The sequence below is a fragment of the Dermacentor variabilis genome, chromosome 5 (genome assembly GCF_050947875.1).
Source record: "Dermacentor variabilis isolate Ectoservices chromosome 5, ASM5094787v1, whole genome shotgun sequence".
In the NCBI taxonomy this organism is placed as follows: domain Eukaryota; kingdom Metazoa; phylum Arthropoda; class Arachnida; order Ixodida; family Ixodidae; genus Dermacentor; species Dermacentor variabilis.
This window is the reverse complement of record NC_134572.1, coordinates 13,486,051-13,513,771: the sequence shown is the minus strand read 5'-3', so window position 1 is coordinate 13,513,771 and position 27,721 is coordinate 13,486,051. Positions and strand designations below refer to the sequence as shown.

The 27,721-nt window shown below is 46.3% G+C and overlaps 2 protein-coding genes across 7 annotated transcripts in view; one reads left to right on the top strand and one right to left on the bottom strand.

Annotated features, from left to right (window-relative positions):
• Positions 1-18,592, bottom strand: part of LOC142582265 (nose resistant to fluoxetine protein 6-like) — a 63,763-nt gene extending 45,171 nt beyond the window's left edge. The window contains exons 1-2 of one of the 2 annotated variants that reach the window (XM_075691750.1): positions 18,355-18,592; positions 4,450-4,632 (exon numbers count right to left, since the gene is read on the bottom strand). In XM_075691750.1, coding sequence (XP_075547865.1) covers positions 4,450-4,632; positions 18,355-18,439 — 268 coding nt within the window. In that variant the 5' untranslated portion in view covers positions 18,440-18,592. The remainder of the gene's footprint in view (positions 1-4,449; positions 4,633-18,354) is intronic. The other variant, XM_075691749.1, reaches the window with a different exon arrangement.
• Positions 1-27,721, top strand: part of Dgk (diacyl glycerol kinase 1) — a 650,907-nt gene that overhangs the window by 403,855 nt on the left and 219,331 nt on the right. For 3 of the 5 annotated variants that reach the window (XM_075691752.1, XM_075691753.1, XM_075691751.1), the window contains one exon: positions 22,223-22,295. The exons of the other annotated variants lie outside the window; for them this stretch is intronic. In XM_075691752.1, the coding sequence (XP_075547867.1) occupies positions 22,279-22,295 (17 nt within the window). In that variant the 5' untranslated portion in view covers positions 22,223-22,278. The remainder of the gene's footprint in view (positions 1-22,222; positions 22,296-27,721) is intronic. 5 annotated transcript variants of the gene reach the window in all.

Here is a 27,721-nt window from a genome sequence, read left to right as displayed (position 1 = left end):
TGTTGTCAACGTGACAGATTTTTTTGAGCCTTGCACGGCACTTGAGGACGTGTCCCGCCAGATGCCCAGACGCTGATGTCACCGGCATAAATAGACAACTTCAGCGTATTTGGTAGGCATTCTACGAGACCAATGAGCACACGTTCAAGAGTGTGGGGCTTGAGACAACACCCTGCGGAACTCCAGGGTGTGTGCAGTGTTGAAAAGTTTGGCCGTCTTCAGTTTTCACTGAGTGAGACAGCATGTGTAAATAACTGCGTGTTCAACGACAGAGTCGACTGCCGAGGTCAACGTTTTCCACAGCCTCAAATCTTACGATTCTTTTCGTTTTAATTCCTTTAGCCCTTTGTCATGATCTCGCGTGACCGCACAATAGCGTTGTAGCTGAGATCGATATGTTACTGCACTCGGTGATAGTAAATGAATAAATTCGTTAAAAATTGTTATTCCAACAATGTGACGCCAGGTTTGTTGTCTAGACTCAACGAACCTGCAAGGTTAGACCTGGCAGATGAATAGAACAGAATTAGGCATTCATAAATCTATTTACTGCATCAGGTTGTGGATTGTGGTGAAATTTGGCAAGAACACCTTGCCCAGTTTTGCAGCCATTTTGGCACCATGCTGGTCTACAGGCGCTCTTACGTTATTTTTTTAAAGATTCGCTGTCCTCTGTGATTGCTTTTGATCACGTGATGTCTTGCTTCTTCGCGCGTGTGTTCACAGAACTTTCTCCTCTCTTTCTCTCTCTCTCTCTCGCTTGCTCTCTCATTTTTCTATTCGTTTTCCCCCTTATAGCGTTATGTCGTAGTCAGCCTGATGAATAGGCTTCGACTGGGACTAGCTAGTATGGCATAGTTTCGTTGAGTATACTATTTTCGCCTTTCTGTGAACGAAACAGCGCAGTAAACCTAACTCAACCGGATGCTTAACTGGCTTAATCCCCACCTTCTCTTCATGTTCTCTTGCTGTCTTTGGCGGTTTTCCTTGCCATTTCTGAACGGGGGCGTTCAGAAATGGAAGCAACGCCAGTTAGACCGCTTCTGCAGCCTTTTTGCCCGGTTATATCCTGCTTCAGTATCGGAAACCAGTAACGGAGGTAAAAGGTTGCCCAGTTTCTCGACGAATGCGAGTGGTCAATCTCGCGTGCTTCGGGACCATTGCTCATACACTCGTGCGTCGTTGTTCCATGAACATGTAGGCGAGTGTTCTAGCACATGGTTCGGTCACCACTTGCTAAATTGTCGGCTTTCAGTAGCAATTTCTCATGCATTTTGACGTCGTATTATAGCCGGGATACTCTTTTGCTCTCAATGGTATTGCTAAAAAAATAACCGCCCAAGCACTCTGTACACATAGATGGTTAACCAGCGAAGCTGAAACCTGTGGCCCCGGTGGTTGTCAGTGGATTAATCCCGTCGGTTCATTAAATGACGGCTTGGTAGGCTGTTGGATCCTCGGTACGCAGTTGCTTCTTGCGTTCCGCTGCATGAGCCTGTTCTTGTTCTCGGCCTGCAGCATCGGCACGGCGTAGAAGAGCTCGTTCCCGGTTTCGCTCGCGGCGTTGCTGATCGAAAGCTGCCTGCTCCTGGGAAGTACGTATGACTCGTTGCCTACCCATTTCGGAGGAGGAGAGAAACTGTTGCGCGAGCGCTCGGCTGCGACAGAGAGCAACGCCGTCAGTACTGGCGGAGCATTACTGAGGTCTCCCTTTCTCATTATTTCTTTCGCACATGCGTACGGGCTTGCGCCGGAGGAGTTTTTGGCGTACAGGCGACAGACAGACGGACAGACGCATAGGCGGGCGAATCAGCTAACCATATAGAGTTTCGCTGTAAAATAATCTCACCGACAATTACGATACTCCCTTTTGCGAATATTGAGCTTAGCTGTGTGGGTGTTTTGAATTCGCGATATATTGTGGCAAAGAATTTCAATCTTAACGACAGGGTGTTCACGGTGGCGGCGCTGAGCCTCTGCTCGGGCAGCTCACTTAGCAGTAGCGGCAGACGGAGCATTTCCAGTGGTTGCGTCGCTCATCATTCAGAAAGAAAGCGTGAACACGCAAACGCGTGGCTCGCGCGGAGCGCATTCTCTAGCGGCGGCGCCACCGCGGCCAAAGTATCGCATGCGCACTGGGCCCGATGTCCACACCAGCATTTTGTTTCCGCGCTTGCCGCATGCCTCGTCGCCGTCGGTACTCCGCTTTCCTGCTCACCCGTTCGCCATACACTCCTCCGCTTTCCGCCTCTTGGTTCCGCTGCACCCTCCTCCCGCGTTTCTCTTCGCTCTCGCCGCTTTTGTCGTGCTTCGCTGTGCGCCGCGTTCGCTCTCATATTTCGCTGTGCTCCTTCGCTCGGTTACAAGCGACGCCGACGTTCGCCGTAGCAACGGGCGCCTCAGAGCTGCGCTCTAAAATTTGCGCTCTAAACTGCATTCATGGAACGAAGTTAGGTTTGACGAAGGTCCTAAATTTATTTCCGGCGCGATTAAACTGTTTAAGAAACCCGAGTACACCTAGGAACTTATGTGTTGTGAATGCGAGAACATTAATGTCCAATTAAACGGCGCTGAGCGGTCCTAAGAGTTACGAGCTCCTCGTGGGCAAGCGAGCGTGCTGAGACGCTTGGCCAACGCCTCATATAGATAGCACAAAGCCGATGCGCTTCGCTCCGTGACGTCGTGCTACCTCGCCCGACTACCATAGAATCTAATGGGGAAGCTCCTGAGTAAGTCACGGTAATTTTGACGTCACCGCTTTCGTCACGCTGGCTTGGCAATGTAAATTTCGGTCCAAGCAGCATGACGTCATAAAGCAGAGTGCACAGGCCTGCTATCTAAAAGGCGCAGGTTTAGCCCAGTGGGTAAGACACTCGGCCTCGATGCTCCTTACCGCGAACATTTTTCTCTTGGAATTTATTCAATTTTTTATCCATTCATTTCTTCACAGCGATTACCGAGGCTATGAAGAAAGAAACCCGCGCTTAACATAGGCTTCCGAGGACGAGAGCGAGGGTGATGTGGCGTCGCGGTGATGCCCTCTCCCTTCATTTCACACCTGTCGCGCCGTGCAGGGCGAGCAGAGTGCGCCTTCCGCCCGCTCTGCTCCGTCGAGGCGCGCACGTGAAGTGACGTCGCAGCCAATGGGAATTTGAGTGCCGTTTTGCTGCTAAAGACGCCTTCTTTTTCGCTCAATGGGCCACTTTATGCTTGGGCATCAAAATTGGTGGCCGAAAATTCTCAGCCTCAAATTTTTGCTCCGCTGTAATCTTCAGTACGGTGTAACCATTGCCCCCGCCCCCCCCCCCCCCACCACCACCACCACACACACACTGTTTTGTATTGGACATATGTGCTTCTAGCCTCTTTCGTGCGCTAGTTCGTGGACAGTGGGTTTTAAAATGTGGGCCGATCCCGAATAGCGTGCCATCTGAAAATTTGAGCCGGTCCCGTAGGTCCCGTGGCCTGTTCACCTGGGTATGTATAGTCTGAAGCTGTGGGATAATACCGTGGAGATGTGCAGTCTAAAAACGTGGGCCGATCCTGACCATTGTGCAGTCTAAAAATTTAGGCAGTCCGCTGCTCCTCCTAGTCCCCTCGCTTGAAGTTTAACGCGATAGTGTGCCATGCGTGGTGACTGCGCCTCACTCTCGCCGCCAAATCGCTCAGGAAGACACTGTGAGACATTGTTTTTGATCGACGTCAACTAGTGCTTGTATCGCCTTCAAACTTTTTTTCTTCGATATTGTTTGAGCGGCGTTATCTGGTCAACCATCTGCGCTTGCTTCCATGTCTAGTTTCTAGACCTGCCGATGGTTTGCGATTTCCTCCGCTCGGAACCGCACCCACCGTGTTTGTGTCGTCACTTAGCCACCACTACCACGTGCATCGGGGATTCGTAGGCACAGCAGGGCTGTCCCCGTTTCTGCAGTCAATCGGGCCGCCCATGATCGTCTGTTTAACGCATGAGTCTGTACTTATGCGCAATAACTGCCTTACTAGTAACCATTTCAACAAGGTTATCTGATTTTATTTATGTCTGATTAAAGCCATCCCTGTTAAGTTGCCTACCATCCCTTGTGACCTCTTTTTGTTCACTCTCTCGACCTCTAATTGAAAACGGAACTGCGCACGTGTGCTGAAAACTCAGCAGACAGCTGGCCAGCGCAGCGAGAGAGAGATACAAATTTAATGGCGCGAAGATGGAGAAGTTGGGCTGAGCGAAGTTCGTCTAGCCTGCTACTCCACACTGAGGAAACCAGAGCAGCGAATCAGCTGCATCGCTTCCAACCTGAACATCTAAGTGAATGTCCTCTGGTCTCTCTGCCATCCCATACCCGTGCTAACTTCACTTTTATAGCCAACGTTCTGACTCTAGATCTGTGACGTCTGTATGGCATTTTTCCTTTCCCCACTCGTAAAATCTCCTGGCAATATTTACAAACTTACGCTTAAGACCGGGTACTTGACGGAGTATCATGGCGTCGATGAATCTCTGCATGTGGGCCCGGCACTCGGTGCTCACGTTATCTCTTCTGTGCACGCTGGCGTTGAGGCGACGCAGGAATGGGTCCCACTGCCAAGCCTTCATCTTAATCAGCTCCAATCTGCGGGCGCTAATGACGCTTTCGACTGGAAGAAGAAATACAGATATGTTAATTAAATAAAATATTGGTGCGGTTTCATCCAAAGAGATGGTGCTATTCAAAGTGAATTTAAAAAAATTGGCACAATCGCATCAATCCTAAACGCTACGCTCCCCCAGTTCCTTTATTTCGTCAACATGCATTTATATCTCACTACGCAAAAAAAAAAAAAAGCACACGGATGTTTATTAAACGAGGCAAGAAACCACCCACAAACTTATGAATTTTTATATGTTTTGTATACGCCGCACTGCGCAGTGAAGTATCGATTATTGACGCATGACTCATTGCTGTGGGACGTCACTGTCTTCTCCCACTTTAACTCTTTCCGTCACGCATTCCTTCTCCGTAGTCCTGATACGGAACTGAGCTCCCGTGGTGGTGTCTCTTCATTGTTTCTGCTTTTCGCGACTTCATTTCCACTTATCCTAAACGTTATTCCTCACTGTAGTTTGACCATCGCAGTTCTGATTTCATATCATGCGGCCGAACCAACCCAATCTGCTGTCTTGAAACTGAGATGTGATGTGTACCACTTCGGCCGAAAATTTATATTTCGTGCATGCGAACTTTAGGAATGGTGTCCCTGTGCGTCTGTACTTTAGTATTGTAGTTTATGTTATCACCATTATGATTTCAGCTTTCATGTCAGAGAAGACGAGTAGCCGGTGCCACATACACCCAAAGACTCAATGTCTGCGGCCGATATATATATATATATATATATATATATATATATATATATATATATATATATATATATATATATATATATATATATATATATATATAACGAGAAGAAAGGGGGTTAACAGAGGGGCCCGATTTTTATTAGTCATATATTAGTCATGCGAAGGTTGTGGGTTCGTTTCCCACCTGCGCCAAGTTGTTTTGTCATCCACTTTAGTTTCCATTAATTTATCGTTTCTTTATTTCATTTGTTAAGCACAAGTAATTTCCCCTATGTTGTCCTTGGTGTCAATGTTTGTTGGCTTCTTATGATATGACTATATATATATATATATATATATATATATATATATATATATATATATATATATATATATATATATATATATATATATATATATATAGGTTGTTTTTTAGACCATGCAGATCTTTGTATAAAACGGCAATAAGCACAGCGAGCAGGGCGTTATTGCAGTCAAGGTACAATTAACAATTAAGACTACCCAACAAAAATTAATTTTTGTATTAGTGCCTTAGGGGCAGTTGTCTAAATGGCGAATTGGAACGCAGTCACATTTTAATGCACAATCATTTTTCTCAATCTTCAAAGTCGCACCAAATTCGAGATGTTTATCATCAAATTTCAACGGTAAATACGCAGTGAATTTGCCGCGGCGTGCTATCATTCAATCGTCACCCTATACTTTCTTGCGAGATGCGATTCGCAATCTCATGTAATATGTTGTAGTGTTGATATGCCTACGCACAACGGGAAGTCGGGGCCTGTAGCAAGTAGGGAACATGACATTTTCTCGTTCAAGCTGGGGGGCAATACACCGGTCTGAATTTTGAGCCAGCTGGCGGCTTCCTCTTGACTGGGTTGTGTGTGAGAAGGAGGGTATTTTTTCTGGTTCTACGCTGATGAGCGAGAATCTATCGGGCATTCGTTGGATTGGTGTTATTACGGTGGTGGACAGTCCCAGTCGAGTCTCCCTCGCGTTAGCGAAGGGGTATTCTAGTATTCTCGGTATTGCCTCGATTGAGCTTTGGAATATAATGATGAATATATTGAAATAGGTGTGATTTTCAAGATTTTAAAAAGATTTGTCCGCATGAAAATGTCACTGCCTCCAAATTTGCCTTTTAGACAAACGCCCCCAAGGCACTAATAAGAACAGTTCATTAATGCAGTTTTCTTAATTAGTCTTCTGAAGTTCACGTTACTTGCAGCAAATTATGTCCGCCTCGACTAGGAGGTCGTCTGCAATAATCCCACGTTCGCTGCGCTCTATACTTCTTTATGAGAAACCTGCATTGTCTAAAAAAAAAGAAAGCGTCTATATGTATAATCTTGCCACTTCATGTTCTTTGTTGGCTGTAATAACAAAATAAAGACAACAAATATTCGGCAGTCATTCGTGTTTGTAAAGAAAGAACAGGATGATCCGTGGCATCAGGTGGCTACCAGATTAGAGACTGTTCTCATACTACCTAAAGACTAGGGATGTCACAACCTTGAGGAATGTAAGAGATTTGGTTATCGCCGATAGGTTTAAAAATATATCATCACAAGAAGTAAGGACATACGTAATACAGAATGAAGCCAAGGACTGGCTTGTCGCTAGCGAAACTGCGGAGATAGCCGAGACATGTGAGGAAAGCAGACGCATGGGCGGGACCCGAGAGCGTTTGGATAAGCCACTCCGTGAAGGAGACAGACGCGTGGGGAAGACGAGTGGCCAAGAAATGCAGGCAAGAAACCTCAAACGGGAGCTATCGGATGCTTCCCATGCAAGAAATTTGGACACTATGCCAACGATTGTCCAGACCCGCGGCAAGGGTTCGATGAGGTGCAGCCCCAGGAGGAGAGGAGCAAATTCGTAGCAAGGGCGGATATAATTCTATCGGTCAGTTTTCGGCTTCAGTTGGAGCAGTGTGATAAGGGAAACCAGCAAGCGGCGTCGGCGGTGTTAAAGTGAGTCGCTTTGAAAGTTGGGGAGAATTCCGTCAGGGCTTGTCTCGACTCAGGTGCAGATTAAGGATAAAGACGGTAGACGAGGTTTGTAATGGCAAGAGTTCAGGTAAAATTAAATTAAAAGGCGCGTTTGGTCAGGTTGTTAATGCTGACTTGCTTTATGTACCACTGTCTCTAGCCGGAAAGGATGGACGCTGTCACCAACAGGTGCTGACTCTGTGTGCAGTGACCGAGTTGTTGTCACAGGGGATAGGCGCATTGTTAACACCAGAGGCACATGAACTTCTGGTGGATGAAGAAGCGAAGGATAGAACCACTCTCGAGCAAGTGTTTATCACTAAAGATACTGAGGTCGCAGACTGGCCGGCAGGAGGTCCAGAGCTCGATGAGAAGACGGAGGAGGATATGATAGTTGCTTCTGTGGGCCTAGCTGGAAATGAAGCTGTGGGTTCAGATTGTGTAACTCCTTTGGCTAGTTTCAGGGCAGAACAGTAAGAGGACGATTCCCTGCGTGAAGTTTGTATGCAAGCAGTTGAGGGTACGCACGGAAGGAACGTCCAGGATAGATTGCTTTTTCATGAAAAAGTTAATGGCCAAATTCAGAAGCAATTGCTGTTGATCAAATCCAAAACGACAGAAAATTTAGAACTCGTGCTCGACTGACCGAGTGGGGAATACTTGTCTGAGGAAGAAACGAAGCAAATGCTTAGGAGCCCAGTGTTAAGGTTTCAAACCCCAGAAACAAAGACGGATTTGAAAACTGGGCTCGGCCTTGTAACCTATTACCGCGATCATGCTCCTGAATATTCCAGAGGGGTGTGCCCTCTCTCTGACTTGTCCGACCGTGAGATACCCTAACCCTCCCTCATAATGTAGAAACAGGAAACTTATTTTATGCAATAAAGAATGCGTTAGCATCACTGCCGCAGGACACGGTCTCGATTTTCTGTTGACAACCGATGCCTCCGAGCTACCGATAGGGACCTGCCTATCGCAGCTTGTATATGTAGAACAAACACCGGTTGCATTCCTCAGTAAAAGGTTGATGGTAGCACAGGCAGAGCGGTTAATCATAAAGATAGAGAGAGGTGTTTGCGGCCGTGATTACGCTAGGGAGTCTTCGCACCTGGCTATTTCGAGCGAGAATAAAGGTGGCCACGGTCCACACTCTGCAAGCATTTCAGGAGAGCTCTGGATCTACCGACACGAAATTTCTGCGCTAGTCATATGCGCTGCAAATTTACGAATTTCACAACGGTTAGGGTGAGTAACACCTGATGCGGGAAGCGCGCGGCCAATATGGCTCTGCTGAGCTTTTGTGTGTATATGCCTGTGTGCATGTGTGCGTGTGGGTTAGTGCGCACGTGCTCATTTCCAGTGTTCGCGGGTGCGGCGGTCGACAGGCCTCAAGGCCGACAGCGAAGTTATTTTTGTTGTTTTTACCGCGAATGCTTGGGGGACCTCACAGCAAATTTGTGCCCTGCTTCATGAATTGCAAGCGCACTTCGTGGTGTGTAGTGTGTGGTATTTGCGGGTGGTGTGTGTGAAATCTCACGCTGACAAGTATCCCTGTGATATTCTTGGCGGGGAGGGGTGGAGTTCAGCCTTGTTTGTGCAGGGGCTGCATGTAAGGTTCACGCAGGGTGGTCGAAAGGGACGCGTGGTTCGACACCAAGACGGCTGCGGAGAGTTATAGCCATCAGGGGTGGAAGAGCCGCGGTTTACGGAGAGCGGGTAAGCGAGTTCTTTGTGAGTCGGGGCTACCGGCAGTCGGTTCGCAGAAGCAGTGCTATGGATTTGACGTCAACCGCAAATCAGCCGCTGAACCGCACCCCGCCGACACATTCCGCGAACGGACCGGATGCCCCACTTGGTGGGGAAGTGGTTTCATTGGGGAGGTGTGTCTTGCGAGGTTGTGAGACAAGAGACCCGTTGCACTGCGAACTGTGAGGTTGTGAGACAAGAGACTCATTGCACATTGGAACTCTGGATAGTGTCAACCTTAAGGGCACCGTTGTGTGTACACTGCGCGCACCGCAGTGTGATTGGACGAACGACGGGCGAGCGAGATGTTAGGGATGCTTTTCGGTACGTGCAGGGCCGTTGGAGGGGGATTCGGTGGAGATTCGGTTAAGAGAAAGAAGACCAAAACGGTGTCATCATTGTAACTCTTGACTCGTAGTCTTATGTCTGTGTAAATCGTTTCCATTCTATCGCTTGCCTGTTCTATCTTATTAAACAGTTAACCCCTTGCAATCAGCGTGACAGCCTTCCCTAATGTAGTGTGACTTCGCAACATCCACAACACCTTCAAGTTTACCTCACCAAAATCGAGGCAAACATAAACTCCTTCCTTGCCGTATGCCCTGCTACATAATATATGAGCTTGGCATGGCTTCTTGCACTCACAAGAACAATGTGGTCTGACAAAATGCGTCTGCGCAAAGTATGATATTCCAGTGCACTTTCGCCATCACCAAACTTTCTTGCATCGATCAGTCCGTCCATTATTGCAATCTGATTTTCTGGTTTCACCTTGGGAACAGGGAAAAGGAAGAGCCCCTTGATTATTTTTTCGCGAGATATTTGGAAAGCTGAGGCAACCCTCATGTTTACCAACGAATTGGGATGAATGTGACTGCTGGTAATCATTGGCATCACTTTTAGTGAAATATTGTTGTTATCCTTTTTCCAAGCTTCTTGAATGGGCCCTACATGCGCACGGCCTTCGCCTGTGTTGAAGCCGGCAGCCACAAATGGGTTTCTAGCGTTTTTGACTATATGGGTAAAATCTGACAAGAAGTGCAAATGACGAGCTGTCGCGCTTTTCACGTTTGCCTGCGGATATAACGTTTTGTCAAGCTGACCACCTAAGCATACACACAACGTAAAGGCACGTTCCCACTGGTAATTGCGACCGCACACGTGACTGATCTCGTGGCAAAACGACATTGTTTGACGATCGCTTAGGCTGAGAAGCGAGGACTATCTGCCAGCCGCACTAGCCGGAAACAGCGCACACTGTCCGGTCGAGCGAAGAGCGTAGCAATAGGACTGCTCGCAGCGCCCTCTGCGCTTTCATTCAAAAAGCGTCCCACCCTCTCCATACGGCGCGGCGCGCGGACGGCATACTAGCCAGTATTCTTGGGCCCATAGCCAAGGGTTCGGTGACGTTAACTGAGACCCCGGCATGAGACGGTGAAGAAGAGGCGAGTTGTAGCAAGGTTCACTGATGTTAAATGAGGATGCGTTTGAATGATGCCGCTGCTTCATGGAAGATGAGCACTGGCCGATGCGTGCTGTAGAGCGAGACGCAATTGAACAGTGTCACGTTCGTTAGATCTCGTACTTAGACGTGGTCGATGACGCTGCCTCTTCTCGATACGAACTATTATCAACCGTGCTCGACCGTACTCCAGCAACGGCTACGCATGGCGTGGCCGCGCAAGCTCTATCTTCAAAGCGATCTACGATGGGAGTATAGTTCACCGAGTGCTGATAGATTCGTGTGCGCTGTGTTGTCAGCGCTTAGTTCACGTTGAAGCGAGAGGCAGCACAAAGGTCAATTCGCTCGCTGGTGTGGACCTTATCTTGAAAGCGATCTACCTTGTCTCACGTGATGGACGAACGGACGTTTTTTTTCTCGTTGGGTAGGCATAGAAATGCTTACGCATTTAAAACTTGATTCATTACTGTGTCAAACTTGGTGTTTATCTTCCTATTAACTTCCCAGTTTCTCGCATCTCATTTTTCTCTCTCGCCATTCGTAAAAACTCTCTTTCTTTCGTAAAAACAAAAGAAATAAACACACAGGCTGATTCATTTTATATTTACTTTTTCTTTCAGTGGATTTTCATTAGAAAGCTGAAATAAAAACTACATTAAAAGGAAGTCCAGTGACTGAAACTCTATTAATGAGAAATGCGAGACAGAATTTAATAAGTGTTTCTCAATTATTACATTTTTGATTGTCCTTCTCTTCGTTCACTTTTTATTCTGCAATTTATTTGCGCATATTTTCGATCATGTCTATCAAGTTTTATTTCGTATTTGCCATTATACCGTTCATGTCATACAACGGAAGCGCAGAATGAACAAAACAGTTAATATAAAGAGAAAGACGCTTGAATCACTCTTACTCTATACTAAAATGGATTGCTGTATATGAACAACAAGGAGCACGAAAGTAATAATGCAGCTGTATGTTGAATCAGAAATCAACGGTACCGAAATCTGCTACGGAAAGGTAGCGTTTCGTCGGATTCATAGTCTTTATTGAATTTGGTTAGCATACCGCGGCCTCGCAGCCATGCGTAAGGCTCGGCAATGAAGGCGAGAGACACGGCAAACGAAGCTCCCAGATCGTGATCAAATTCAGCATGCCGATGCCATTTCAGGCGTACATTCTGATTTCTGGAATTCGCAATGCACTTAGCGAAACTGCTATAAACCACCGTTTCTCTGCAAGGCAACAATTACTGGGGTAAGCTAACATAAACGAGTATCGGTATACCGACCGCATTAAACAGTTCATTGGTTAGGTCAAACACTCCCGCCCTACTCCCCCCCCCCCCACTTCAGGCATACTTAAAAAAATAATTCTGATACCATCTAAGTAAAGAAGGGAGAACGCTCGTAATGGAGAAGTGGTTCTGCCCGGTGCCACTAAAAACTGTCCTAAGTACTGTCTGTAGGCTTGAAAGCACTGTCTGTAGGCTTGAATAGTGCTTTCAGCTTTACTTTTACAAGGCGTACTTCTGAATGAATCTGCCGACTGTGCTGAATAGTAGCCCATAATGTCTAGACGTTCAATATGGCGCCACGTGAGCGCTATACTGACGACGAGTGTCCCCGCCCACGATTTGACGTCCCGCCTTCTTGGTTTTATCCAGTCGGCGCATGCCGAGTAGTGCGAAACCGGCGCACTGTCTGCAACAGGTCAAGGGCATAGGCAACACGAACATTCACATGTGTCAGAACCCAGGAGCGGAGCATGCACAATCACATGGTGATTAGTTGAAATCTTGAAGCTGCCAATATTTTCTTGATCCGCCAAATAGGAGCAAAATGTCTCAGAAGACGTGTGTGTGTGTGTGTGTGTGTGTTTTCCGCGGAAACGTACTGATCAAGGAGGTTACGTCGTTTGAGGGCGCTTAGCTCATGATGTGTAGAGCTTCGCATGTCAAGCTTCCATAGTCAAGCTCCCATTTAGCTCCCTTCCCCCTAGCTGCTTCCTCAAATAGGCCTAGACCCATATTTTAAATATATTTTTTATTTCTGTTTGAGTGTGCACTGGACTCTTATCATGGGCAGTATCTATATACCATCTCATTTAACACATGTAAACGATCAACTTTGACTTAACTTGTGCAGATGCCTGAAATGACTCATGTTACTGTTTTCAAGTATCTCTCTTTTGCTTTTCTACAAGCCAGTCTACGTGATGGAGCCTTTGGGGCAAAAGCCTTTTAGTGGCGAAATTCTATTAATTATGAATTATTCATTTCACATGACCGAAGATGCCAGACGATGTGCATGAGACATGCGTGAATTAATTTTAGTGGCGTCTTTCGACAATGCAATAAAGCTAAGCATAAAGGCAGCGTTCGGGAATGGCCATCGAGGTCACGGAGGGCTATCTTCGACCCACGGGATTAAACTGTTCGGCTAAGAAGTCAGAGCTTTTACTCTACCACCCCTTAAGAAGAGGTCGTAAGCCCATGGGCTGGAGACCACTGTCTGACAGCACCATTTGTCTTCGCACGGGCAAGGGAGACAAGATTCCTAGGGTCGACGCAATAAGAATACTCGGCATGGTAGTCGAATCTACTGGCTCTAACTCGCAAACGATAATCAAGCTCACGACCAAGACGGACAACGCAGTACGTCTCATCCGAAGGGTGGCTAACCGCCATCATGGCCTTAAAGAAGACAATCTGTTACGGTTGATTAACGCCTTTGTGCTTTGCCACTTTGCCTACGTGGCGGCTATGCACAGATGGCAAAGAGCAGAGAGGAACAAACTCAACACGTTGCTCATGAAAATAACTAAGCGAGCCCTGGGTATACCGATCTTCACCAACACCAATCGCCTCCTCCTGCTAGGTGTGCATAACTCTCTGGAGGAGATTGCAGAGGCTCAGGAAAGAGCGCAACTTGCCAGACTCTCCACGACCGCCGCCGGTAGGAGGATATTACAAGAGCTCGGCTACCCACCATCTGCAGAAGCACCAAGAAAATGCCAGGTACCACGGGACATACGAGATTTGATCTCCGTATCGCCGATACCAAGAAATGTACACCCTGAATATAACAAGGGCAGAAGGAAAGCAAGAGCTTCAACCATACTCAAACAGATCCAGACAGAGGGGCGTAGAGCCTGCTTTGTTGACGCGGCCGCATATCGGAAGGGGTGCTCCTTTTCTGCAGTAGTGGTGGATTCCAAACAGCGACTCACGAACTGTGCATCTGTACGAACCGGAGATCCGGCGATAGCCGAGCAGGTGGCCATTGCCTTGGCGATGCTTGATGACAGCAGCGACGTCATCTACAGTGACTCACGGTTGGCCATTAGGGCATTTCAGTGTGGAGTGATCTCAGAACAGGCTTTTGGGCTGCTTCGTAAGGCAGGTCCGGATAGAATCAAGTATCACTTGCTTACTTGGTTCCCAGCCCACGTTGGGCACATGGCGGGTGTCCCCCCGAACCTCAATGAGACGGCCCACGCTGCCGCGCGCGCACTGACTGACCGCGCTGGCGCTGTAACGGCCGAAGAGAGAGTTACGCATGGTAGGGACGCGCCTGCCACTTATAATGAACTTCTTCAACACTTCTATCTCTCGCGGCGACAATACCCTCCTCCTCACTCCAAGCTCACTAGGCACTGACATTCAGACTGTTGCAGACAGAAACCTATCCCAACCTGTTCACGTTACATGCGATATATCCGGAGATTTACACTGATGACGCGTGCCCTGCTTGCGGGGATAGATCAACACTTTCGCACATGCTCTGGGGATGTATCTCTATAGCAAGCCCTGACCTCAGCTCAGCTAGGTGGGAGGCGGCCCTCCGCAACCCACTCCAGGCTGAGCAACGTTGGGCTGTCCAGCAGGCCCACGATGCGGCTGGCAGGCTAGGCCTGTCGGTCCCGACGTGGGAGCGGCCCGCGACGTGCTAATACGCGTTTTGCAGGACTGTAAAATAAAAGTTACTCAATCAATCAATCAATCAATCCTTTTGCACTGACCCGCGCACTATGTTTGTTCTTGCTTACACTATTCACTTTGTAATAGCATGTCCCATGCATTCTTCGTAAATGACAGCGGCGAAACGCCGTTCCAGATGCACTATCTTGGCCATAATTATGAATATGACTGTGTAAGATGAGCCGACCTATTATTTGGTACGTTTGTAAATGGATTACCTTTGATTTTCGGCTATTGTAAGTGGGAAATTGTTCTTTGAACGCTGTGGTAAAAGTTGGTAAGCACCCTGTAGCGTTTCCGGCAAACAAGCGGCAAATCCCTGTAACTTTGCTGCTTTCTTGCTTGTTCTTTCTACGTTGGCTTTGTTCATTCGATCTGCTCGTCCGTGTGGCTGCTACGCCGGGTTATGTTTTCTTTATTCCGGGGCACAGTGACGCACTACCCGCGTCACCCACAGTCTGCAAGCACGTCGTACACGTCTGTTTTTTGACATCATTCAACATTTTATTTATTATGCACTTTTTAAGGCAGTTAGAATTAGCGCTACGACGGGCAGATCTCGTTCTCTGTGTGCTAGGCTTGAAGCTGGCGTGTAGAGCACCGAAACGATTTGTGAAGGGAGCGCATGTAAGTGCTGTGGTTTTCTCAATCACATCTTGCAAACAGTGATCAGTTAAAGTAGTCGTACGCCTATATTTAAATATAGCAATGAACAAAGCTTGAATTCGGACAGTGTTCGCTCTTGGCAAAGCTTTTGAATTGGTTGACGCCCTTGTTATCGTCTGCGTGGTCGTCGCCCACTGTCTGTATTATAAAATTATATATATATATATATATATATATATATATATATATATATATATATATATATATATATATATATTTGATCTGTGTCTGCCCGCGATATAGTGCTCAGAGAGAAGTCCTGTTCAGAGTACTGGACCAGTTGGACAATCGATCACTATCAGAACTGAAACCTTTAGGTCAGTACTCCCACAGAACATCCCGCTAAAGGCCTTACTCGCGTTATTAAGGTTCCTGCGGTCTGCGGGGCTTCACGATAGACTATAAGAACACCGCCCCCTACTGCTCTGTAGTGTACGCGGTTTGGTCGTGGTCGTCTCTATTTCTTTCTATCTCCCCCTTCCGCTCTCTTTCTCTTTTTATCCCCCCTTCACCCTTCCCCCCGTGCAGGGTAGCCAACCGGAACTGCCTCTAGTTAACCTCCCTGCCTTTCTATGCACCCATTTCTCTCTCTCTCTCTTGATTTGTAATCTCTCTCTATGTAGGCTATAGGCACAGTCATTTTTTTACTATGTTTTCGTTTTGCCCAATTTAATATATAGACGACTTATAATAGGCACAATAAAGGTTCATTGAAAATGCCCTGAAGATATGACCAGAGAAGCGATGTCACTCTTGAATAGACGGAGAGATCAAAAATCACAGACTGAATGTTCTCGCTTTATATTCTAAACTGCCCCGAATAACTACCTGCAGGGTGATCATGGTTAGGTATTAAGAAATTTTTTAAAAATCAGCTGTTGGTGATAACATAATTCTAGTCCTTGAACAGGATTATTTAGAGAGAACGACATATTTGCACGTGAAATGATACACATATTCAACTAATTAACAAAAGATCCTTAACTTCCTAATGAATTAATATACGAAACATGTTGCAATTTACGAATTGTATCCACTTGGAGTAGATTTCCAGAATGACACCAGTTTGGAAATAAGCGCCCATCAAACTCGCCGTAAAATATGCAATTTTGTTCCACTTCCTTTTTTAGGAAAACGCCTTCTATGCATTTACGCACAAAGGTAACTGGAACACTCATGCATTTCATCCCACATCTTGGGAAATATCTCTTAATTGTTGTCATCCTGGAAGCTTATTTCAAGTGGAAACATCTTGCAAGGTCACTGGCTACCATTGGTAAATTGCGATATTTGCTCTAAAGCAACTAATTAAGAAGTTAATTAGTTATTTTTTGTTCTTTAGTTGAACATGTGTTTCGATGTCTCACGTTAGTAATGTCTGCCTCTTTGAATAATGCAGCTCAAGAACAAGAATACAAGAATTATGCTAACTGCAACAGGCGGTATCTAAAAATTCCGTAAAAGCTAAAAGTGATCCCTCCTTATATTGTCACGTTTTACAATAGGTAAGTTTTGCGTCGAATGATAACTTAATAACAGCAATAATTTGATAAAAAACAGTCATCGGCAAAAATAAAGATAGAGTACGCGTGATAACATTCAATCTGTTGGCTTCGTAGGCGTTCTATAGACAGGCAAAAGGGAATTCTTGTAAGAATTGACGTAAATTCTGGCGATTCAATATTGCGCGCGAATATTTCGCGAATGTTGGCTAAGGGTAACAAAAGTGGCTGATATTGTTTGCAATGAATTTTTTTTAGATGTCACCTCTAGTTCTGTTTGAAAAAATTGTAGGTTGTGTAAGACAAAGTTCAGCAGTTTGCGCAAAGTGTTCTCAAGATAAGCAGTCGGCTAGCAGACAAATATTAGGCGCTATTTACAGACACAAATACACTTTTTTTTGTAACGTCTTCACAGTACACCCACACTTCTTTATAGCTTGTGATTCCTTTGCAGCTGTGTGGTGCGGTACTCAACAATAGTTAAGCCAAAATTTTTCACACCCATTTCTGACCAGCCGTCTTCGTGTACTTAAATTTTATAATTTCATGGGGTAGCGCTTGTCTATTCATATTAAAGCGGTGTTAAATGGATCCGTCTGGTGCACGCTACAACAGCGGATCATTGTGACACGCTGCTCGCGCGTAAACCATAGCGGAACAAGCTAATGCAAAATACTGTACTGTTGCGACACCTTAGCAATATGCCGTGGAATTCTTTTCACTTTGGCGGTGCACTGGCCTAGAAAGCGCTGTGTACGGTTTCTCTTTGACATTTATTCGGTATTTTTACGGCGACCCTCCGCTGTAGTGAAGAAATCGACACTTTTTCGGTTACACGTCCCAAGGAGCTTCGTAGCCTTCCAACGTTCAGCTTTTCTGTGGCAACATTGAATGCTCACGAAAACCACTTTGGTAACGTCAGGCGCCGCATAGAGTCACTAAAATTCGTGCAAGCACGCCGCCCGTAATAGAGTGCCATCTAGGATGCGCGATCAGTTTGCGCCAACTAGAGCGCGAGTGACACTCACATTGCCGGATTCACTTCCCGAAAATGACCCCGATTGACGACTCCCGCAGATGAATCACTCTTTCGGCTTGAGTTTTATTCACGCAGCACTTGAAGAGGCGGGAATGCTGAGACGTGTGTGCTCGGTGATCTTCGAGTGCGGAGAATAAGTAAATCTTGGCGGCAACGCTTCGACGACCTGCCTGCCTTGAGGCTTGCACTTCCACGGTGTCTGTGAGCAAGGACGGCTAGTCTAGCTGTGAGACCTGTGGGCACACTTGCAGTCGCTGCGCTTATCCGAGCTATTGTCATCCTTGTCTGCACAGCCAAATACGGAACGTGGTAGTGTGGCGTCTATTAGCCACCATGAAAACCGTGCTTTGATGGATTTAGAGCAACGTCTGTGTGTCCGACATGCGCCACTAAAAACGACGTGATTTATGGGGTTCTACGATTTCAGGAAAATCTAGCGGTTAATGCTGCTTAGCGCTTCCTACTCGGCATATGCTGCAAGTGTGCGCTTCGCACCGGCGACGCAGTTGTGCGCGCTTGCCTATCAATCCCTTTATCCAAACCATCGTATCCCACCTGCGGACCATATTGCGTCTGTCCAATGAGGCCCTTATGCTCCTCGAGCTTGAAAAGCACACATATTACTCACATATTTCGAGGGCTTCGCAGGGCCACATACTTAGGCAGATGCAGAGCACGCAACAACCGACAGTCCACGACCATTTTCTTGCCATCTCCACTATTTCGCCGCCGCAAGTGTGCGCATGCTATGAAGCCGAGGTCAAATGGTGCTACACGAGCCGCCCGAGTGCCACGTTTCCCGACCGCATGCGTGCAGCACTAGACTATGTGCATGTTCCGCTTTGCCGCCAGCTGTGAGCTTTCTGTCCTGTTTGCTGTTCAGACTGACAACAGGTGCAGGGATCTCTGGCGGCGCCGAACGGGATCCCGATTTCTAGTCCGGCCTGTAGATGAGAACTGGAGATTCACGGCAGAGCCGCCAATCAAGTTCACATTCTGTTTTTTTTTTCGTCTTTCTTTTTTCTGGTCAAAAGTGCCCAGTGTATTTCAAATTTTGTCATTAGTGCCCGGAGTTTATTTTCCAGCCTTTTATGTGTGTCAGCCATTTGAACGTATCATAAGAAGCCAACAAACACTGAAACCAAGTACAACATAAGGGAAATTACTTGTGCTTAATAAATGAAATAAAAAAACTATAATTTAACGGAAATGAAAGTGGACGAAAAAACAACTTCCTTCCAACGTTCTTCCTTTCTTCCTTTCTTTCTTCCTTTATTTATTTATTTATTTATTTATTTATTTATTTATTTATTTATTTATTTATCTTATGTGTCGGAGCTTGCGACCGAAGGATCTGTCAGCAGAACGGAAAATCAGCTCCAGGCTATTGGTAGTTTCTGTTTGAAAACAAGTTGTGCTTACGTGCGTATGAACGCTAGCTAAAACTAAGTAAGGATTATTTTAAAAATGAAGAAGTAGAGATGTCTGCGCTGTCTGAGCACCGCGAGAATTCGGATGTTTACAAAAACTCTGATTTCTAGGGCACTGCTAAAACTCACCACTCACGAACCACTGGACGAGGCGCTGTAAAGGAAAAAAGAGAAAGACTGAGCTGCTGACTGAAAAACGCTCGAGAATTACTTGGGAAGAGAATCGATGCAAACGGACTGAAAAATATGCAAGCTAGCCCCTCCCCCCACCCTGGAACTCTCGTGGAACGTGCGCTAGCAGCGTTCTTCTCTGAAGCGAGAACGTCTGGAAGTAGCCGTATTTCCCACGTGCGCCCAATACAAATATTAAACAATCTGCGCCAAACTCTCTCTCTGCAACTGCATCTGGCGACGACGGCCCTCTTGCATCCCACTGTCAGCAACATCGAATAACAAAGGTTCCGTCGTCGTTTTTTTTTTCATTATCCGGCTATTCTTTCGCAATTTTGAAAGCCTGGAGCGAAGTTCTTCGTTTCCTAAAGTTATTCTGCCATGCATTTTTGCTTCACATGAAGGGTCGAGAGACAGCGAGGAGGAACGCAAAACAGAAATTCACCTCATCAACGTGGAAGGCTTGTATGCGCATGTTCTTGCGCACGGCCAACGCGTCGTACTAACGGGGCAGCGAGGGCACGTACCGGACAAAGATGTCGACTTCGTAGCGTGTGGCGCTTATTTCAGCAGTTTATTTTTTCCTTCCCGATTCCTGCGGCGTTCGTTGTTTCAAGAGCTCAGAAAGAAGGAAAGAAAGAAAATGGGATAAAGGGGAGGGAGTGTGTCTATCTCTTCTTGTTTCTCTGGTTGGAGTCGGTTATCAGCACAGCTTCTCTGTGTCCCTTCGCACGGTCGCTCCCTGCAGCGGTGTCGCCTCGACTGGAGGGTACGTTGTCGTTTTTTTTTTTTTTGTCTGCTACGAATAAAGGAACCGCTAGCTGCTCGTCAGTAAGCGAGCTCTGCTGGCTTCAAAGTGCGCGCGGACGTGTTTAGAAGACCAAGCTCGCTCATTTTCTCCAGCCACGGCTGCACAACCTCATTATCTGCTATTCTGCTGTGCTGCGTCATTGCAGACACCGTGGTCTGTTTGTGACCGTCATTTCGGCTTTGAGGTTGATGGCAGTTACTTTGTGACATTCTTTCTTGCCTTCTACCGCTACTTCTTTATCTCCTATCTCCTGCTGGAAATGACTTTCGAAGTCGCCTCCTTTTCTGTTTCGAGAGATTCGCAACGCAATTTTTGTCAACGCAATTGTTTTTCTTGTCGAGCTTGACATTAAGCGAGGCATGACATTGGGTGAAGCTTGGTAGAATGCTGCGTTCTTAAGAAACTTACGTGCAGTCGTTCTTCTTAAGACTAGTGAAACACAGAAAGACTTCCTTACACAACAGGTGAATCGAATCGAATAAAATTTATGACATTTCAAAGAAAGAACGCTAAATGTTATTTACTGTAGGCAACAGGTTCTTCATTAGGCATTCACATAAAAAAATTCAGAAATAAGAAAATAAAGAACTGGAGAAAAGAACTCAGACCTAGACATTTCAAGAGTGTTTATTTCACACACATTTCACCGCACGTGAAACAGGCAAGCAATCAGAGCAGTAAATCAATGGAATAGTTGAGAATCTGCAATGGTGTTTTACGATTTCTTGGCTGCATTATCCATTATTTGAGCCGTATTGTGGGGCGGTGTCTTAATTCTTCCGTCATTGTTGTTTTGCTTCTTGCATGCTAATTTCAGCGAAATTGTAAACAATTGAATCTATCTGCAGGTTCTGGGGCACGGCTTTTGTTTGCGTTAATTTCCACAAGCTGCGCGCGCTGCACATTGCGTCAGTGCTCGCTCGTTTGTCGCAGCGATTTCTATGCCGGAGTCCATGAAGGTGTTTTCTATCTGGTTGTTTGTTTTTGGTTGCTGCTTGACACCTCCGCGCATGGAGTGACCGAAGGCATTTGAATAGGAGGAAATAGGAGGAAATAGGGGCGTTGAGCGAAGAGGGAATGGGAGGGTGACGTTGAACGGCGCTGACCGGGCGGTGATGACTCAGGCAACAAACGGACTTTGGTCAAGAGCGCGTGTACTCTTCTTGGACTGAATGTGGAGGAATGATGGGGTAGGGGAGGACAGCTCCACGAGTGCACTGCGGCAATGCCTGATGCGCCATGGTTTCACCAAGGGCTAAACAGTGCTACACATACCAAGGTTGACATTTCGGCCAGTTAGGGATACTACATGACTTGTCATAACTTATTAAAATATGTGAGAGACAAGGGCTGGTATAATGTAGAAATTCCTTTCGCTCGATTCCATTCCTCTATCATCCGGCATTCGTAACCAGCCGATCCCAGTAATGATGTAAGCGGAGATCCGCTCGGCCACTCATGAAGCGCGAAAATGAATATTATTGGAGTAGAGTGGTTGTATTATTCCGGACACGAACACGAAAATAGAAACTACGTCTCCTGTAACGATCGCAATACGAGCACGACGATGCCACTTGACCATCAGACTTGACCATCATCAGAGAAGGAAAACTGCGACGATATAGGGGTACTTGTATTAGGCTAAAAGTAAGGCTGTCTCATTTTTCCGTGACATCTGGTGTAGTAATTTCGAGAAAGAACGTGTGTTTCATGCCACGAACGTGAAAACTCAAACACGGTTGTTAAAACAATTAAATGTTGATGTGGAAGGGGAACGCTGTACCGTTTTTTTTTAGGCAATAATTCCTCTAAACATACTGCTTAAAGATTTGTAAAGTTGAGTAAAAACGTGAGCGGGTGTGCATCGACGCGGCAACGCCGCTGCTGATTCAATATACGGTGCGTACTGTTGCGCAGCTTCCGCAAGTTCCCACACGCGGTAAATCAGCACGAGATTTTGCTCTTCCCATTCTTGACCTTTGCTGCGGCCACGCCGGTGCATGACGGCGAGGCTGCGCTTGCCAAATGTAGCGGAGCCCTTTTTCTTTCTTGCTTTACCATGCCGGCTTTATTGTTCCGCCCAGATGACCAGCTGTGTGGATCACGCCGAGAAGGGACCCCGCTCTCCTCCGCTGCTCGGATGATCCGTTTGAAACGGTATTCGACCAATCGCTCTGCTGCTGCTTGAGGAGCATGGCTTTCGCTCAATTCTTTAATTTCCATTTTGAAACACTCGCTAAGCTGCATCTTGCGAAATGTTTTTTGTCACTGTGCTGATTGCTTGGCTGCTCCTAAGGTGACTGAAGCGAGGCTTCAGTGTCGTTTGAGCTCGCCGAGAGTTCCGATCCTCTCTCGTTCTTTTCTTGTACCTGAACTCGATACAAAGGTTGGCTCATCTGGTGCGAAATTGCGCGAACGTGTTTTAGAAGCCTATTGCCCGTCTTACAGCCTAAAACAAAGCTAGCCGTCGAAGGGCATTAGTGCTTAGTTGAAGCAGACAGAACTAGGCACGGTTTGGAGTGGCGTGCCATTCGGGCCTTCAAGAACAGCGAAGAGCAAGGCATCCCCGTAGTCAGAAACTCATCATTATCAAAACGCTAAACCGCTTGCAAATGACAACGCCAGATTCGATTATCACAAAGCGGCAGCTGACGTTGGGAGCTCACTCTACGTGACGACTTCAACCAACAAAGTACGGTACAAAAATGGCAAATTCAGCCTTTGTAATAGCGTTACCTCAATTCTGACGCTAATTGCAGAAGGTCGATTGGTTGGTTGGTTTTAGCAACCCGAATCTGAGCATAGGAAATTACCGACACCATAGTGGGAGGTTTGTAAAAACACACGAATTAATTAATTAAATAACCTCGTGGCATTATTCGGTGTACGCTGCAATCTCACTACAGAGGCGCAGTAGGCAGTGATGTGCATCAAAGTTAATAAAGAGAAAGAGAGAGAAACGAAGATGGAAAGGATAGGGAGGTTAACCAAGGCTGTACTCTTATAATACCACGTCGACAGCAGCAGAACTTGCGGCTCTTCAAGGTGCACTCAGCTAGTAAGTAGAATCATTATCAGTTAGTTTTGCGCTGCTTGAACACCCAGCTTTTTAAAGTCAAGCATGAGCTTCAGCGGAGACACTTGTAAAGAGTCGTTTGGTATAACCTTCGCGCGCTTGGAATAAGAGTGGGATCGCGAGTGGCCCTGATTGATTGGATCGCTTTTGCATGGGCATGAAAAGTAATTCACATCGCCATACTCCGCAGTCTTGTCGAAATTGAAACGAGAGAGAGTCGGGCTGTCCGCCGATGTATATATCCAGCATTTTCGCAATGGTGCCGTGTATGTATGCGCGTCGTCCCCCGCATAGGCGATGTCGAGCCACGCGATTATGGTAACACATGGTGTCTAGCCCTGACGAGTCCCCAGGCCGTCTGAATATATAAGTATCGGCACTGGACTCAGCAGAACGCACATATGCGTTATAAGCGACCCTGGCTGGTGCTCACGAAGTCACGGTCGTCAAAACCGATGTCATGCAGTGAACGGAACACTTTTCTACGTCGATGATGGATCCGCTCATTTGCATGCGTGCTCGACTAGTCATCTTGCCGCCTCGCGTCTCTTGTCGCAGAACTGGCTGTCGATGGCCAGTGAGGTAGGCACGCAGAAAGTGAACAGGAAGATGAAACATAGCAGAAAACAAAAGAAAAAAAGGGAGGCAGGAACGGAGCTACGCATTAACGCACATGCGTGGCTCTTTGACTTTCTTGCGCTTGCAATGTCAAAACCACGACCTACTGCAACTCCGACTTCTACGGGAGTCGCCTACGCCCACCCTCGTTCACCGGTGGCAGTTGGTGCCGCTTTTATGATATCTGTTCGTCTGCTACTGTACGGTTGACTGGCGCGGCGTTGCAGTTAGATCGGCGGCTGCTGTTGCAACGAACTGCTCGGATGGTTGATGATTTTTGCGAACACAGCGACAGTGATGTCACAAGGCTTTGATCGGTCACTTAGCTCCAAGAGCTGATTGCCGAAACCTGAAAAATGTCGGTGCGTGTAGTCCGCTGCTCTCTAAAATAGCGTCAAATAGCCGCTCACATTGCCTATATTTCACGCAGTAACAAATCACACAGCTCTTGCACATTAAGTCACATTGTTTATACAGTTCGTAAAGTTCATAGCAGTTTTATTGTTTACATTGTACAGTTCGCTTCCACACTTTTTAGAAACTGGAAACCACCCTAAGGTTCGACGACAGAACGATAACCACTCATTTTGACTCTTAAATGTTGCCCGTGAGTTTTTCGCGAGTACAAAAAGAGAATTACGCATACAACTTCGAATTCACTGCCCACGTATCTGTCTCGCCACCGTTATGCTGCCGCCGTACCACGCAGAAAAGCTAGCTTTGCAGTTTGGAAATAGTTCCGTGACACAAGGCCTGCAGTGCAGCACCTTTAAAGCACTGGGATCCCTTTTGCAAGCTTTCAACTCACCTAGACATCAAGCAATATTAAAAAAAGAATATCTATGCTCACCTTTCCTTGAAACAGACTCGAGCAGTTTCTTGCATACGTACATCGGGCGCAGGAATCACTTGTGAAAACCTTTACCCTGCAGATCCTCTGCTTTTCATTAAGGCACACAGCAGTAGATTCTGATGTCATTTCTGACATTAGACTATCTGTAATCAACTCAAGAAAACTATTTTATCCTATGAATTCTCTCAAAAAAATTTTTTCAGTCTTTTACGGAGGCTAGGAAAGGGAAGGTTATGCCATCTAGCATTGCAGCTGCCACGTGCGCTGCCACTTACCTTTCTTGCACCGCTCCTCCTTCTCCTCCTCCTCCTCCTGTAATATCACTATTCAAACACAAAACATTCACAAGTTTCATTTTCCTTTTATATTTGTTTATTTATTCATTCACCACTAATACAAGTTCTTTGTGCCTGCCGAAATGGCAGCACGAGCATTGGAACAGACTGCAGAAGCAGACCACAGCGAACAGGTTTTAACTAGCGCCACTCTGTCCGTACGTTCTGTCCTTAGCGGCAAAACAGTTGAACTAGACTAGGTGTGCTGGGCAAAGAACATCTGTGCAGGTCTGGAGTTCAGCAGGTCATGGTCAAAACCATCCTCTGCACCAGCGCGGCTCACGGGGATCGATTAAGTTATGAAGAACAACGTTTCTCATTTTAACTTGCTATTCGTAACGCATCCTTGTTCGCCTCCAGGTTGTGGAATGCCTTGATTTAATGTATCTAGCAGTTCTATAATGAAAATGAGAAGCGTTTTCGTGCTTCAGGGAATGCGTATGAAGAATACCAAATTGAAACGAAATGACTATTCAATAGCTGCACGTGACCGCCACGCTGTGGTTTAATAAAGCGCGAAATATCTTTTTGTTTTGATAACAGTGTTAGCCAGGCTAGATCATGATGGTAAATGTGAGGGAAAATTGTGCTTTGCTGTCGTCGCAAGGACTTTGCTGTAGTGCCGTACAGAATCCTACTAAATTATTCAGAAAAATCAAAGCCCCTTTCTTAAGAAAGATGGTTGAACGCGCAGCTTTCACCCAATGCAAACTGATTCAAAGTCGACGTCTAAAGCCAACGACGACGCAACGAACCCAAGGAATGCTGAGTGAACCATGCATATGTAATTTGATTGCTTGCTTATGATTGTATTTTTTGAACGTTGAAGTTTAATGAAGACACATTTGTAAATTTGCATAGCCTTTAATTTTAGATCATGTAGCCGTTGATTACACGCACACACACTTTCACGGACGTCTCTACACTTACACAGTATTGCCTTGTGATCGCTGCGGTAGACGGTCAGAGGCTCTTCCATCGCAACGTGACACAGCCTGCTTGCAAACGTGAGCTCAATGCAGGAACGGTGTTGCGTCGTGGGTCTCTATAACGCCTTCAGTTTCAACGAGTAGCAATCTAGCATAAAACTCTCGATCCATGTGTTGAGCTCTTTCGCCACATCTATGTTAAGGTCACCACACGCAAGGATCTGCGTACCATGTGGTTTTAAGGTCTTCATGGTTTCTGCCAGGAATGTTTCCGCGTCACGACGAGACGTATCTTGTCTGGTGTACACGCTGACGACCACAAGACCAGTAGGCACCTCCACGGCACAAGCGTCTCCCACATGGCTTCTGCATGCCGTTGCCGATACAGGGGATCGGCCTGACGGGCACGATCGCGCTCGCGCTTACGTTCTTCTGCCGTGCGCTGCAGCCGCGGCCTACCCATGGTGACGGCCGGGAATGCATTGCATGACGTGCGTAATGCAATGCAGATATATACAGTTCATCTGGGTAGCGTGGCGTTCGACCATCTTTCTTTAAGAAAGGGGACTTTGATTTTTTTTCCCCAGATTCTAAGACGAGCCCATGTTCACGCGCACTTGCTGTCTCCGATAGGCAGGGAAGCTCAGTTAATCGCGACAGGGGTGGTGTCATGCATAGCAGATGCGACTTGCCTTGCTCTTTCAGTGAACTATGTGCGCATGCGCTACTCTTGCTGAGCTCGTCGCTTCGCGCCGTTATCAGGCACTGACTGACCGGTCAGTCGACGCTGGCGTGGTACTGCGAATGTAAACGGTAGTGTTCTACGTAGATGTGTAAGTTGGCTTTCTTGCAGTGCGTTTTCGGCGCTCACGGGTCAATCAGTAAAAATTATGGGGTTTTACATGCCAAAACCACTTTCTGATTATGAGGCACGCCGTAGCGGGGGACTTCGGAAATTTGGACCACTTGGGGTTCTTTAACGTGCACCTAAATCTAAGTACACGGGTGTTTTCCCATTTCGTCCCCATAGAAATGTGGCCGCCGTGGCCGGGATTCGATCCCGCGACCTCGTGCCGGAATATTTATTAAAGCGAAGCTTGCAGTGTCAATCAGTAAGACACTGCAAGCTTCGCTTTAATAAACTCTGACCGGCCGAACTCTGACGCGGCCTATTCAAATACACGTAAAACGCAAAAACACTTTTTTAAACTAGCCCCTGCACTGATATTAATGAAATTTGTTTCATTTGAGAGAGAAAGTAAAATTATAGTGACTGTTTGAATTGGAATTTTGATTTAGGGCCTGTATTTTATTGAAACAATTATAAAAAATTCAAAAGTTCGAAAAATATACAAGGAGGAAGTTTACAAACTTATAGCTCTGCATCAACAAAAGATATCGCGGTTGTGTTAACGGCATCCACTAGATCATTCAAAGCGGACAAATTCGGTATGTCAATTTATATATTACGTAAATTTGTTACGTTGTGTACAAGGGTTCTGCAAAAGCTGTGTTTACACATTGCTAAATTTTTGAGATTCATGTGTAACATATCAATTTTGTCCACTTTAGATGTGCTATTAGGCGGAATTCACATAATTTGGACATAATTTTTCATTGTTGAATTAACGGAGTTGTAAACTTGGTAGTTTCGTTTTCTGAAAATTTGCCATTGTCGCCAATTTTAGTAAAATGTTGATGACCTAGATCGAAAATTCGAAACCAACAGTAACTATATTTTAAATTTTTCTTTTAAATGCAACAAACCCCGT